The sequence below is a fragment of the Megascapheus bottae genome, chromosome 27, assembly GCF_031878675.1.
Source record: "Megascapheus bottae isolate mThoBot1 chromosome 27, mThoBot2.hap1, whole genome shotgun sequence".
Classification (NCBI taxonomy): Eukaryota; Metazoa; Chordata; class Mammalia; order Rodentia; family Geomyidae; genus Megascapheus; species Megascapheus bottae.
This window is the reverse complement of record NC_143535.1, coordinates 3,666,264-3,682,259: the sequence shown is the minus strand read 5'-3', so window position 1 is coordinate 3,682,259 and position 15,996 is coordinate 3,666,264. Positions and strand designations below refer to the sequence as shown.

The 15,996-nt window shown below is 43.0% G+C and overlaps 1 protein-coding gene across 1 annotated transcript in view; it reads left to right on the top strand.

Moving 5' to 3' along the window:
• Tbcel (tubulin folding cofactor E like) overlaps nucleotides 1-12,123 on the top strand; it is a 45,087-nt gene extending 32,964 nt beyond the window's left edge. Inside the window, exon 8 of the mRNA XM_090319315.1 lies at nucleotides 7,993-12,123. Within this exon, the coding sequence (XP_090175441.1) occupies nucleotides 7,993-8,311 (319 nt within the window). The 3' untranslated portion in view covers nucleotides 8,312-12,123. The remainder of the gene's footprint in view (nucleotides 1-7,992) is intronic.
• The last annotated feature ends 3,873 nt before the right edge of the window (nucleotides 12,124-15,996 follow it).

Here is a 15,996-nt window from a genome sequence, read left to right as displayed (position 1 = left end):
CAGTGAATACATTTTAATATGTATGTGTGCCATTCATTTTCTATTTTCATTAGCATGAAAACTATCATAATTCCTTTGTAAGTTCTGTACATAGTTCCTAGCACCTTACAAGGGTGCAGGAAATATGTGCTGATAAGGTAGATAAATCCACTGCAGGTTTTACATAAAAACTACAAGGGACAAAGTATCATAGTATTGAATATAAAGTACCTTTATAGCCAACCTTGGCTGTTAAGCAATGAATGCCTGTATGAAGCAGGGAGAGGGACAGGAGTCAAGATACTTGAGATGAAGGAACCTAAAAGGAGTTCAACAAACAGGAGCAAATATTTTCTTCTCTACTCCCTAAAAGATAGCACATGGAGAAAGTGGCATAAACTTGCAATTTCAATCTGAAGTACAATGCTGAGTCTATCTGAGATCATTAACGACAGATGTGGAAGAGTCACGTATCCAAAGGTGATCGGTGAATGTCTTATGACTGTCTGAGGAGGGTCAGAGAATACTATTAGAATTCTGAGGCATAAAACTCTCGACTGAGCCTTACCCAAGCCTAATCCTTTTATCAATTCTGTGAGCCAAACAGCATCCATTACTCCTTTACTAAATGCTTATCCTGCTTAAGTTGATCAGAGTTCATTTCTGTTGTTAGCACTGGGAAATTAGTAATAGGAAATAAATTGTAGATAGCAGACCCTCAGACAACTCAGGGCAAGTTGAGATTATTTTCTGGCCTAGAAGGGGCCAGTAAACATCATACTCCTGTTCATAGAAAACATTCTGTAAGTTCTTCACCTGGAGGAATGAAATAACAAGTGATCACACGTGGTCATGTGAGAGACTCCCGGTGATTGAGAGCACTGATCAGAATGGAGGGCGTGAAGAACTCGAGGCCTCAGGTAGAACATCTGCCATTCTGCTGGTAGGAGAGGGCTTACATGAAAGGAGTTGCTAGGATTGTGTACACACGGTCGAAATGTAGACTGAAATCTAGGTGTTAAGAAAGTCTTTTTTTTTGGTCTGGGTGTGGTGAACCTACCTATACTCTCAGCCCTCTGGAAGCAGAGGCAGAATTGTGAGTTTGAGGCTGGCTTGGGCCACACTCAGTAGCTCAGTCAACAGTTGGTAGACTAATGAAAAGCTTGGGGGAGGCACCGGCCTGCCCATCTCGAGGAGCACAGGTGCCAGTGCAGGCCGGGAAGGTCTGGGCCCCACCACTCCAGGAGCCAAGGCCTTTTCTGATGGCAGTAGGAAATCACTGGAAGTTCCCAGGAGAGTGGGGAACTCCTTGCGGGGTAGAGCTTGGTGGTGTTCGGGGAGGAAGGGGACCTGGGTGGTTGCAGGGGTGTCGCAGGTGGCCTTTCACCTCAGGGAGTGATGGGGCCGGACTGCAGCGTTCCGGCCTCAGAGCCCTCGTTTCCTGATAGGCGTGGTCCTGGTGTCTCCAGAGGAAGAAGCCTCTACGCGAGTGATTCCAGCGCGCGTTTGTATCAGACGTCTGTCCACATGGCCCATGCCTATCAGCTTTTCCTTTATGTCATATTTGCTGTATCTCTCCATTTCCTGAATTTAAGTTGCTTCTTTAGTACTGAACTAATACACAGCTTCCTCTTTAATTTTAAAGAGATAAAAGGAAAAAAACAATGCAATTTTTTTTTTGGAATTCGATGTGTCATGGATTTGGGGCTCAATGATTTTGTTTTGTTCATCAGCACAGTGGCAGGAAGCAAATGCATTAGTTGGAGATAGCTCCTTTTTCAGATCTGAAAATTTTGCTTTCCATGGAGAGGAGTTAGACAAGACATATCCCAGGAAGCGGTGACGTGGCGGAAAGTGGAAATGCTGTCATGAGAGCAGAAGGGCAGCCCCAGAAATGAGTTCCCAAAGGGCTCTGCTTTGCCTTTACTATCCTTACGACTGTGTCCTGGAAACTTCTCTGTGTGATACTTAGGATTCCAGGAGCTATTTCACAAATGGTCATGGGCCATTAGTGGTATGCTCTTTAAAGTATGGAAAGTGCATACCTTCCTGTTTGCCGCTAATGGCTTTTCTAAGTTGGGTCGATTGTATCTCCATGTTATTGAGAGCACAGGGCAGCAGCTTCTATTTGGATGCCACCCCAGAGAAGGCTCATGTTGTCTCGGATGCTGGAGAAATTCTAGTGTGCTGTGTCCGTTACCTCACACTCCTTGCAGACAAGGCCCTGCTGTTGTGAGGGCGCATTCCTACACTGAACCTGGGTCTCCTGGGGTTCTTGTCAGTGCCAGGCTCCATCATCCCCTGACAAGTGCTGGGACACAGCACTCCACACTCAGCTGCCAGTCTGATGGGAAACAGAGGTACATTGTCCTTGGCCCTCTGAGAGCCTTTGAAATGTCAGCTTTCCCTGGGGCTCACAGTCTTTGTCATTCCAATTACCCAGGACTTGACTTTGACTTCTTGCCACTTTCCCAGCCCAGCAGGAGATAGCCTGCCTCCCTAATCTTGATTGGAGTGGGGTCCAGTCTTTAAATACTCCTGCAGAGGAAAGACCGGAGGAGAACCAGCCCTCCCAAACTGTGGTCTGAACTTTTGTTGTAGTCGTGGCTGGTATCCAGTTGTGTCCCTCTTGTGTTTGCTTTTTAGAATTTCTAGAAAGTGAATAAATCTGAGAATAAGCAAACATTTACCTACACACTATTCAGAGTCAGTGGTCATTTCTGTTTTACTCCACTTGAAGTTTATTTGTAGGTAGTGGTGAGCATGGAGGCCTTGCCCCTCAGCGGTCAGCAGTGACCGTCCACATGGCTGGGAAGGAGGGCACCCTCAGGTTACTGCTGAAACTACATGCACATTCATTCCAGGTGGTCAGAGATAGCCATACGAAGAGTATGTGCTAAGAGTAAACTTTCAAGGACTCATAAATTTAACATTCAAATTTATTATTCTTTTAACAAAAAGGCGGCTGGATTGGAACTATCAGTCCACCTGCCTTGGTCTTCTAGGGAATTATTGGAATTACAGGTGTGTGCTACCACATGTGGCTTTCCTGTGCATTTAACCAGTTTGCTTAGTCCTCTGGAGGGCATTTGAAAAGCCTCTGGGCCTATTCTACCCTGGGGTAGAGTGGTCAGGTAGTCTTCTATGTACACCTCACGCACAGGCTTTTTTTTGTGAACATAGTTTTTGTTTCTCTGGGATGAAAACTTAGGAATATAACTACTGGAGCCTATGGTAATAACAGTTATGGTGTGAGAACAAAGTTCATTTTCTTTAACAGGTAGATACTCCCTTTCCCGTACCCTATTGATGGCCCTTGGTACTTCAGTAAAAAATAAGGACACGTTTCTGGGATTTCTATTCTATTTCATTTTGTATTTTCAAGTCAGGAAATATCAGTCCTCTTCCAACTTTGTACTTTAGAATTGTTTTGACTACTTGGGGTCCTTTCAGATTCCATATTAATTATTCCTTTTTATTGTTATCATTTGATTCTATAAATATACTTCCAAACACATGTTAGCTATATTTCCTTCTCATTGAAATAATTGTATTTTCTATCCCGTGACTTCATCTCACTTGTATTTTCAGTGCATTGTTTATTTCTCAGATATTTGGGGATGTATACTAATCTTTTTTTTTTTTTGCCAATCCTGGGCCTTGAACTCAGGGCCTGAGCACTGTCCTTGGGCTTTCTGAAAGCTAGAGCTCTACCACTTGAGCCACAGCACCACTTCTGGCTTTTTTGTATGCATGTGGTACTGAGGAATTGAACCTGGGTGTTTGTGCATGCTAGGCAAACATTTTGCCACTAGGCCGAATTCCTGACCCCTATGCTAATCTTTTTGATAATAATTCCTATTTTAATTTTATTGGGGTGAAGGAATCTATGATATATTACTTCAGTTTTTTTAAACATGTTTTGTTATGTTTGAGGTATGTTTTTGGCCTGGACTATGGTTTGTCTTGGTAAGTTTCACTTATGAAATAGAAAACATGTGTTCTGATATTGTCAGGTGGTGTGTTTAAAGTCAACTTTGTTAGAGTAGGTTGTTAGCACTATTTAGGCATAATTTTTTTCTGTCCTTGTTTTCATAATTACTAAAGGAAGAATATGGTTGTCTCCAACAATTGTGGGTTTGTCTAATTTTTTATTGCACTCACCTCCTGTGTATTTCACTTATCTCCTGTGTATTTGAATTACAGTCCCAAAACAGGATTGTTATCTCTTCCTGCTGAGCGTACCTCTCTCTATCTGATGATTTTGTCATTTCCTCTAAGAAACTCACAGACTGGCCATATTATGTTGTATAGTGAAACTTTGTCTCATTTTTAAAAAAGAGAATAAGTAAGACTAAACAGAAACATGGTTTTTTGGGGGGGTGATGCAATATGAAATCAGGACCTTACACTTGGCAGCAGGCATTTGAAATGTAGGGAGAAGAGAGCTGCTGGAATAATATTCCTACTGCGACAAACCACTAGGATGGTGAGAAGTAAGACTTGAATTCTAATTTTTGTCCTTTCACTAGCCGTGAGGCTTTGGGTTAATGAACTGTGTCTCAGTTATTTCATCTGTAAATTATATAATCGTCTCTAAGGTTCCTCAGACAGTGAGGTACTGAAAGTAGCAGTGGTGATGGCACAAAACGAGGCTGGAAAGTTGTGAAGGAAGCAGATTGCAAGGAGTCTTTTTATTTGTTATCTGCTGATGCTATAGCACATTAGTGGCTTACTGTAATACCCACTTACTCGGTCACAATTTCTGTGGGTCAGAAAACCTGGGTGTTGATTGCTGTGCTTAGGGCAGGGAGACTGAAATGAAAGTGCCTGCAGGGACGGAGGCTGGAGATATCACTCTGCAGGTACACATAGGACTCAACACACTCTCCATGCAGCGCTGGTGTGTCAAGCTCTTCTTATGCTGCTAGTTACAGAATCTGCTTGGTTTTCTCTTTTGAGCCAGAGTTCTGTCTTCCCCAACCACACTACAGAATTGAGGCTTTATTTTGATGTGTGGAGTGGTGAGGAGATGAAATGTGTTTTTTGTAATGATTACTTTGAAAAATGAAACAGTTGAGAATTGTCTTGGACTACCCTGAAGACGTGGAAAATCACGAGCAGCTTCAGGAAGAAAGGGACCAGGTCTGTATACAGTCAGTGGCGTCCGCACAGGTCTTTGGGGGACTTGAGAAGGGTACCGCAGAGCCCGCCAAATCCCAAGGGAAGGAGCCTGCTGCTGTCCTTGGTGCTGAGCACCCACCTTAGTTGGCTTCAGAGGATTGGCCAGCTGCTGCCAGGCCGCCCACCCCAGCGAAGAATCGACTCCCCAGCCTGCTTCATGCTGCCCCTGCTAGTTCCATGCCTCTGGAGACCAAGGGTGGACTGTGACTGGGGAGTGTCTACCAGGAAGAGGTTGGCAAGATACTGTGGGAGCGCGTCCAGTTTATGTGTCTGAAGGAAAGGTAGCAGTCTGGGTTATTAAATAGTACTGATCACGAGTTCTTGAGTTTGCAAGGTATACAGGAATGATGCAGATAGTTAATAAGGTATTTAGGAGGACAACTAGTTAGATGTGTGAATGGATTGGAGGAGAAACATGGAGAGGAGCCATAGGAGAAGAGGAATCAAATGACCACGTAGTATCTGGTTAGGATAAGGGGAGAGCTCTTAACACTGTTTACTGAGTCAGTGAAAGACCAGAGAAAAAGATGTTTAGGAATGGCAATCATTTCTGGACAAGTTAATTTTGAGAAAATTTTGCAGTATCCCAGGTCATATAAGGTGTAAATATATTTGTCCATTAGAAGCAAGTAGGCCATCATTGTATCTAGAAATGCATTGTTGGATTAGTTCATTTGGCTGTAGTGTTGGATATAAATGAGTCTAGTGAGTTTTTGCTTTGTATTTAAATTGATTCAAGGCTTACTAGTAGTTCTTTAATGTCATTATTGAATAATTTAGTTTTTGTTTCTCCCTTCTCATTCCTCATAGGTACTTCATTGAATATATCTACTTGATAGACTTATTACCGAGCAAAACAGGGTTAGGTATAATGTCCTTGATCATTTTTCCAATTTATTTGGTTACTAATAGTGTTCTGGGCCTCAGGTTTGTTTCCTTAGTTCTATCCTGTCCCTTTTCACACTGTTCTACAGTGTAACGATTGTCTTGGCGTTCTTGATTTTTGTTTTCATGTATGCATTTCTGTTTGTAGGCGTTTTATTCTGTCAGGTTCGCTGTCAGATCAAGTTTTTCCTCTGGTTTTTGCTTACATAAGTACTTCGTTCTTTTCCTTCCTCCTTCCTCCTGTGCTGTGGGTGTACTTGGTGCTTTCTATCCTGTTGTTTATACATCAAAGTGTAGACTTCTTCAGGCCGCCTCTCTGCTGGCACTCTGCATGAGCACCTCTCCCAGCCATGGCCATTTCTGTCTGAAGTCAAGTAGTTATCCTATTGACTTCTGTAGGAAGGAAGACAATTGTGGAGTTGAGATTGTGTTCATTGTATAATTTATTTTTATGAATTTGAATGTATATAATAGGAGCTGTGGTGGGGAAAAGATGCTCTTAGATTTAGTATAGAATTTTTGGGTCCTTCTAAAAGGTTATGTTGAAAAATTACATTACTTTTTCTGTTGCTCTTGGTGATTATTTGTTTCAGTGCTGCTTTGGGCTGGGTATGGTGGCTTAGGCCTACGATTCCAGCATGCAGGAGGATGAGACTAAAGGATGTGTCAAAAGAGGGCTACCTAGTGAGACCCCATCTCCACAACCCAGTCATTAATCAACCAACAGCCTTAGATCAGCTTTGTGCTTAAGTCCCAGGACAGATTCTGTCCTGTCTGGTTCATGTGGTCACATGAGCCTTTTTTCTAAGAAGCCTCCCCTAAGTAGGTCCAGTCTTCTGTTTCCTAAGAGGCATTTGAATCGTGTGAACACCAGAGCAGCACGACTCTGATGCCAGGCCTTTTACTGAATGATAACTTAGAGAATGCGGCGTTTGCCCATCACTTTTCTAGTTGTGATGGCCGTCCTCCAAGCTAGGAAGTGTAGGCATCGTGGCCCTGACTGACTGGACTCGAAAGGAAACTGAAATGCGAGTCAGGTGAGTTACTAAGTTACACGGCTAACTACACCCTGGGGTCAGCCTCTGAAATCAGAGTCCGTGCTCTTTTTACCATTCTAGTTACTCCTTCTCTAAGTACAGGTGCCTCCCTATGTCATTAGCGTTCCTGCCAAACTTTATTCTGACAGAGTGGAGCGGGGGAGGTTGAAGAATAATGTTAGGTAGCTATGGTAGTCTAGTCTTGAGCTGGCCTCACCGTGTCTTAGGTAGGATAAGGCTGGTTTTAAGCCTTCTCAGCATCTTCCCCTCTCTAGGGGACAGGAAGTTCCCACTGCCTTCATCCCCCAAGGCTGACAGTGGACTGGAGTTTCCACATGAGAAACTTGACCTTGTGAACCCTATTCTGATTTCTGTAATTTTCCTCTTGACTTGCTTTTTATTCCTGCCTTGATGAAAGAACATTCCTTATTTACCAAAAATGTATCCTTGACTCTCTCACAATTTTCTTTCTAAGGCTACCTCCCTTGTTTTTCCCCACTACGTAGGCCAGGCTGGCCTTGAACTTGTGATCTCCTGCCTTAGCCTCCTGAGTACTGGAATTACAGGTTTGTACCACAAGACCTGTCCTCTGAGCCTACTCTTACATCATTCATGCATGGTGACCATCTTCAGGAAAAAAATTTCCCTTTGTATCCTCAAAACTGTGCTTATCAGCGCATCTGCGTATCAGCTCACAGGACCCACAGGTCATCCAGGACCTGCACCTATTGGTTCATAATGTGTACACGTGTGCATACATGCACACCTATGTATGGAGAACAATTTGAATGAGACAGGGAGTCATGGTGTTTGAAGTGGCAGTATAGTTTACCTGTAGTCTGGAAGGCGTCCATAGTTCATACAGTGGACGCTGAAGCTGACTGATGCTGTTGTTTTATCTTTCTAGGTATCATGAGCTGATCACAAAATATGGGAAACTGGAGCCTCTGGCAGATGTGGACCTACGACCCCAGAGCAGTGCAAAAGTCCAGGTCCACTTCAACGATCAGGTGGAGGAGATGAGCATTCGTCTGGACCAGACAGTTGCTGAACTAAAGAAACAATTGAAAAGTCTAGTGCAGTTACCCACAAGCAGCATGCTTCTCTACTACTTTGACCACGAAGCTCCCTTCGGCCCGGAGGAAATGAAGTACAGCTCCCGGGCATTACATTCCTTTGGCATTAGGGATGGAGATAAAATTTACGTGGAATCCAAAACAAAATAACCTCTACCAACCTTGTAAAAACACACCTGAAGACTTTCTGCAGGGTATTTGTTTCCAATGTGGTTTTCTTTAGGAGGGAAAATACTATTTTTGTTTTGTTTTGAGAGGGGTTTTATATCTATTTTTCCCCCCTAGAATGGGTAAGGGGTTGTTTTTGGTATTTTCTACCACAGCAGTCTTCAGCTCAGCCAGCAGAACCGGCTGCGTCTCCACTCCGTGCGCCGTTTCTTGTGGAGGAGGACAGAGAGGTCACCGCTGCATGCCGCGCTCACGGGTTTGTCTGCGCAGGGTCATGCTGGCAGGGGAGACGTCCTTGTGCAGATAGCATGAGCGGGGTCCCTCAGGAGGGCATGATCGCTTACAGTGCTCATGGGTCAGAAGGTGCACGGGGAGCTCCACGTCCAGGACCAGCACGTCCTCACCTCGTCCTTCTCCTCCCTCCCTCCCTCCCCATCGGCTGTGTCAGCACATGCTTACCTGATCACTTAGTCTGTCTCTAACTGGTTTTTCTTATTTCCCCTCAGTTTGGTTTTTTTCCCTCTCATTCCCCCTTTTAAGATAGCTTTGAGTGGTTTAAGCATTTTCAGCCTGACTCTGATCTCAGGTATCAGTAAGAACTATGACTGTTAGGATTTTGAAGGGGGTATTGGAGTATTAAGACTCCAGCTACGCTTGCAGCCATTTTAGAAGCATGGCAGAGCAGCCAGCTCTCTTACACGCTAGGATCTCACTGTTCCCTTCCCTCAGACATTACGTCCACCGTGACTTCCACAGTAAGAAACACGCTAGGTTCCTCCAGATTTCTTTCGTTTCTGCGTATGAATACACTTCCTCACATCTTTCTTTGCTTTTTAAAAAAATTAAGCAATTGGAGATAGAAGCCTGACTATGAAGAATCCAGTAGATCTGTGGTCAGGATAGCAGAGTGTCAGCTAGTTAAGTGTTGGTGGTGTGCAGGGAGCTGACGTGGAGACTCGGGGAAGAGGTCTCCCGCTCCCTGCCCTGCCATCCATCCAGAACCCTTGCATCTGCTTGCACTTTGCAAAGAGTGAGTGGAAAACTTCAATCAAAGGGAACATTGATTTCCAGTTCCTCTGTGAGGTTTTGTGATGTCATAGTTGCACAGCTCTTTTGTTTTGATTTAATTACTCCTATAGAAAAACAGCTCTGCCTACCATCTGTGAGTAAAGGTCAAGTGTCAAAACATCCACATCCATTCTACTTCATATTTTTTGCAGAAGCACATATAATATACTTTTCATGTATTTGTTTATTCAAATATCTTTTTGTTTGAGCTTCTATCCCTGTATTAATCAGTTATAACAGTTGGCTTTAGCGTGTGTCTTTCCTGGTCCTCCATGTTTACAAGTGTGAGACAAGCATATGCAGCTGGAAGGAGGGCAGGGAAAGTATTCTTTGGAGAATGTAATTGTTCTCTGGTTGCATCTGACCCTTTGGCCTTTGTTACATAACCCCATTCCTCCAAATTTCCTTTCTTATGAAATTTCTAAAAGGACTTGTAAATTCTTCCTGTAAAGGTGTTGTGTTTGTTATTGCTATTTTACACATTCTCCTCTGCCACATGGCAGATGCTTACTTTTCTTGATGCACTTCAGGTTCAGTATCTGTAAAGCCTTTGGCTCAGGCCTACTGAGCAGGTCTGCACTCACTGCAACAATACTGGTGGAAACCAAAGGGGTCGAGGCAGGCGAGCAGGGCCTGCTCTACCTGCTGCTGCAGACATTAGCTTTCAGAATCCTAAAAATGAGCAATGGAGATCCCGCCTGGGTAGAGACAAGAATAATTATTTTGTAGTCACATTTTTCTGACAGATTTTTGGAAAGGGGGGGGTATGGCAACAGTGTCATAAAGATGAAAACTGTGGGTGCTTTGTGTGTGCAAGCCTGAGTGCAGATGAGTTTGAGAGCGCAGCAGTGTAACTGAGCCGGGTGCTTTTGTCAGCCTGGGAGATGGCTGGATGCATTCTTGTGTTTATGAAGTTTTAGGACTTCCGGCTGTCCTCAGCAGAAGGCAGAGTGAACACTTACACTTCAGTCATAAGTGAAATGAGATATTTTATATATGACAAAACTTTATGAAATGCTTTTGTATGGTCAGAGACCTGTTTCTTCCTTTAATACAGGGCACAGTGTTTATCAGCTGCAGGCATAATTCTGTTCTTGTATGGCTGCATATCAAGGGAACCTCTCTAATTCAGCTGATGGGGTTATTTTTAAGGCATTGTAACTGAAGGTTTCAATTTTTCAATTTTCAATTTTTGCTAAGAAAAACAGATAAAATTGCTGGTCATGTAGAGTTACCAAACAGAATTAGGTGAGGAAAGCTTAGGAGCACGTGAACTTACAGATCCACCTGGGTGGCTGAGGAAAGAAAGAAAACTGGTGCTGTGTAGACACTCATAACCAAAATGATTTTTATAACAGAAAAGAAGAGACGATGGGGCCCGAGTCCCCAGGGCTTGCAGACTTGTCCAGACTTTAATACTGATCTCTTCTACACTTGCCTGCATGACAGGCTGCTGCAGGCACAGCCCATTGACCATTCCTTTCTGAAGCTACGAAGTCAGTTGTGAGAAAGGAAGGGAAGACCACCTTGACTTTCTTTGTGTCCAGGGAGTTCTCTCTACATGTGGCTGCAGAGCTGCTGCAGCGCTGTGGAGGTCTTTTCCCCAATCTAAACTGTTCAAACACACCACATTGCTCTAAAGAAAAAAAAGCTCAAGGTCACAAACCCAGCTTTACTGTTGAAGTGATTTTAGCACCCTTGCCACCACTGACAGAAGTACATGAAAAGCAGCCGCCCCTTATTTCTGTTTCTGTTTAAGATTTTTAACAAAAGTGAAGCCTATCCCATAAGCCCACTTTTATGCAGTAAGACCAAATGTTACCATTGCCTGGGGAGTGGGGGTTGAATGTTAATTATTAAAAATTCTGTGCTGCTGTGCCAGCCGTGATGTTTGTTGCATACATGTCTGGTGGCCGCCTCAGGCCAGCTGAGCATAGCTTTTACTGAGGAGTATGAGTGTGGCTCACTACCAGGCTTGCTGGCTCGTGGGCACCGGACACCTGAATTCAGAATATGCCGTTGTTCTAAGCAGTGTTGTTTCTGTTCATGGATTTGATTTTTCATTTCATGTTAGATTGAAAATAAAATGCAAACTGCTTTCCAAAACACCCCGAAGCACTGTGTGTCTCCAGAGGCGTGGGGAACTCCACTGCTCTTCCTCGGTGCTTCCTTCACATGTGTGTCCCTGGTAGTGGCAGAGAGGGACTGGACTCTCAATCTCTTGCCAATTGTCTCCTGCAGTTAATGGAAAAAATATATATATATTATATTTTATTTAGAATATAATTTAAACATGAAGGTCTATACTTTGCACTTTTTATTAATATATAGAGAGAGCATCTTTAAAAAATTAAAAATTCAAGTCCATTTTCTCTTTGTGTTCTGATTGTTCTTTTCCTGGAGCGGTGGGTCAAAGGTACATATTTTTATACAGCTAAAAATAGACATTGATTGGTCCTCGGGTTGAGTTCTTTGGGGGATTGGTGTATGCCAGGAAGTGCCTGGACATGTTAATGAACTGAACTGGGACCTTGCTGGAAGTGACAGTTACAGGAGAAGGGTTTGGGAGAATGGATATTGCTTTTCTGTTAGCAGGATTTTATACCTTTAACCTGCCTTCTGCCCTCCCTTTTGGTGGTCTTCCCTCTTGATACCGCTGGCCCCTCCTCCCAGTAAAACTGAAAAATCTCATTTGGTGAAATAAAAATATACTCTTTGTTGTTGTTGTTCTTGAAGGGCTACTTTTTTTTCTCTTGGAAGATAATTTTCTACAAGTATTAGAGAGTTTGAACTCTATATGCTTATGAATAATTTCTTCATAAGCCATTGTGAATCAACTTACTACTGAGAGTTAAGATCCAAACTTTATTAAGATCCACACTTTATATTTCGAAGATAGTCCACAAACTTCTCCCTGATGCTTCAGAAAGGCCTCAAATCTAACCTGTTTTAATTTAGATTACATCCACTTCGCATTAAATTGCAAAGAGTGGTAACTTTACAACTTTCATGGTAAATCCTATTTAATTGGCATTTGTTTTGAGCTTTTCTGAGCACTTAAAAAGCAGCTCCATGTATCGAGACAGCCCATATTTATGGATTGAGCAGGGCCCTGACTTTCTCCACTTACCCTTTTCTTCCCATCCTCTGGGACAAGACGTTCCTATCTGTCGTCATTGGCCTGTGAGGTGAGCACTGTCGCCTCCATTTTCCTACTAGTGAGGAGATGATTAAGTCACATGATTGCCAGATGTCAACAAGGCCAGGACTCAAACACAAATAATGTGCTTAACCCAAGCATTGAACAATGAATCCATACTTGCGTGTCTGCTGCTGAAGCTCTCCTCCATTTGGCCCCCAACACCTGTGGGCTTAGTCTTGGTTTAATTAGCTCGCTAAATTGAGACGGTGGCTAACATCCATTCACTACATTGGCTCCCTCTATATGGAGTGTCTCTAAACCAAGACTTAATAGGCCCTGGTGCCGATTCTTATACTGGGGATGTTGTGGCTGGAGCATCTCCTGTCTCCCTGCTTCTTTGAAGCATCACACTGGATACTTGGTATCCATTCACACAACTGAGTGAACCAGTAATGGGATGCAAGAAGACTGACATCTTGGTCTCAGCCAACGGTGAGAGAGGATGTTCAGTTCCAGTTCAGATCTGGGTCAAGGGGGCCCAGTGTTGCAGATGAACTTAAAATTGGAGTTTCTATGGGATGGGAAGAAGTTAGTTTATTGTTAACTAGAGCCTTTATCTGTGGTTTTGTTGTGGGAGAGGATGAGGCTGTCACTGCTGCAGCATTCAAAAGGGAGTCTCGTGAAGAATGCAAAATATTGCAAAGTAGAGCAGACGTATTATCTAGTGCCCTCTGCAAGATCTAGCCCCCCAAGAACTTAACAGGCAGTTGAGTTGGTTGAGTCTTTCACAGGCTCCTGATCTTTGCTTCCTTGTCACTGAGTAACAACTGAGGTATTAAATAAGACCAGAAATAGGAGAGGCAGACATGAACAAATGCAGACTGAAGAGGGAAATGTGTAATGAAACGAGGGCAGTATGAACAGCTTCACTTGTTACCATTTTGTTTTAAATTTCAGATTTTCTGACAAGGAGGAGACTGTAAAACACTTAAATTCAATTTCCAAATAGATAACATGAACCTGATTGAAAATCAAGTGATGTAATGAAGATATGCAATTAAAAAGTTCCATTCTATGTCTGTGCTCCATCTTTTACTCATTCTTTGTGTTCATCAGAGTTCATACAAATCATAATAGACAGTATATATATTCTAATTGTTCCCCCATAATATAACATTACTGTATTATATACTACCTTGCATCTTGCTTTTTATTTTACCTATAATATATCTCGAAGAGCTCTAACAGAACACAAAGAATCACCTCCCTCTATAACTACATTTCCCTTACATATACAGATATATCACAATCCATTTAGCCAATTCTCTACTTACCATTTGAGGTTTTTCTTACCCTTCCCATCACTTCCTCCTTTTTTAAATTAAAAAAAATTTCAATTTGCTCTAGTAAACAGCATATGGTCTCTGACATGTTTGAATACATCTGTGGAATGCATTCCCAGAGGTGAGATTGCTAGATCAAAAGGTCAGTGTGTTTGTAATTTTGATTTGTGTGTGGATATTGCCAAACTAGTCTCTACTGGGGTGGTATAAAATGAACATTTTCTCCCTCGTTTTGTTATTTGTCACATCCCTGCAAAGTCAAAGACTACACCGGCCTTGGGCTCAACACAATTGCTGGTTAGTGCAGCCAGTGTTGCCTTCTTCCCCACCAGTCACGTTGACTCAACACGGATCAGAGTTGGAGTCTCTGGAACCTATGAATTTTAATCCTTGGTGAGATTCTCTAGCAGCACATGAGCACTCATAAAGAGTGATGGATCGCTTGCCCTGAAGTCCCAGGCTTATTGTCTGTTTTAAGCATTCATCTGAACTGGCTCTTGTCCCCATGTCTCTTCTAGAGGAACTGCACCTGACTCTCTGGAGGACAGCAAGTTTACCATGTCTGTGCCTCTCCACTGTTGTTTTTTAAACTTTATTCAGATATGAGCAAGCATACTCTCTTGAAAGGGACATTTTATCTGCTTCTTAAGCGACCACTTGGATATGCTTGCTGGCATCATCAGAGCTGTACTATTTGTGCTTTCCCAGCAGATTCCAATGCCCTGGACCAGCTCCCCTCTTCTGTAACCAGATTTCCTGGTCAGGTGCTACTAAGCATGAAATTCTATGCCTGTGCATCAGACTTTCTGCAAACTTTCCATTTGTGGTGCTAGTGGAAGCCTCTTGGCAAGAACAGTGTACTTGGATGTGTCTAGTTAAGACTTTTTGTCACTGCGAGAAAAGAGTCTAAAGGAGTTTCTGAGGTTTCAGTCCATCAATCAGCTGGAACCATTGCTTTGAGCCCAAGACAGAATGGGGGGGGGGGGTGGCAGGAACTCATGGGAGCCAGGAAGTAGAGAGAGTACAGGGCCTTCACCGCCTACCTCCTCCAATCAGTGCCCTTTCTGTAGCTCAGCCTCCTCCCCAGAGTCAACCCAGGGTTTGAATTGATTAGTGGACTGACCTACTGAAAAGATCACAGCCTTCAGGATCAAATCAGCTCCCCTGAACCTCTACCTCTGAACACTGCTTGCACCAGGACCAGACCTTTAGTGCACGAGCCTGTTTGGAAGCCATTTGTATCTGAACTCGGTGGCCTACCTTTCTGCATTACATTACAAAGGAAAGAGTGCCATCTTTATAAAGCACAGCTCTCTTGGGTCACTGGCTCCAAGGCCTATCTCTACTCCACCCAGCTCTGGGCTAAATCTTAATAGAAATCTTTTTCTACCGCATACTTTCAAAAGTATTTACCCCTGATATGCCTGGACAACACTGTCCCCAGCAGTCTTTGATATGGGCCAAGAGGGGTGGGATATTAATATTTCTGAGTATGTGGGGGAGAAAAAGACAAACGCAGTTACTAATTACTATGCCATTAGCTGTTTTTAAATAAAATCAACTGCTTTGCTCCCACACATGTAGGTTGCTACAAGAAAATGGTAATCAGGATTTGGGCAAAGAGATTGCATCTCTAGGTGAGTCTTGGATTTGAGTTTAATTCCACTTTATGCCAGGCTCCCCCAAAACTACATTCTGTTACCCAAACCCCTTCCTTTCAGAGGAAAGCGGCCATGTGACATCTATGAATGGGTGTATGGAGAGGACTCGTGTTACTAGCACAAGAATAAACTCATTGTGCAAAACCTACTGAATTATCACAGGTTTTTGCGGGGAGAAAATGGCTAATTTAGATGACAAATTTAGTTTCCCCAACCCTTGTGTCCACTTTAAGGCAATTTACCTGGAATCAGAATTATTATTGAATTTAATTTTTTTTGTGCTCTGGTCAGAGTAAAATGTGGAATAGTTTGTAAACCCCTCTTGATTTACAGAGGATTGGCCTGCTACATTTGCATTACTTATTGCTCAATAAATGACCACTTAAATATCTTAGGTAAGCTGCAGTTGATACCAAAGGCAGTATTTCTTATGGCACCAAAGCCGAGAGCAAA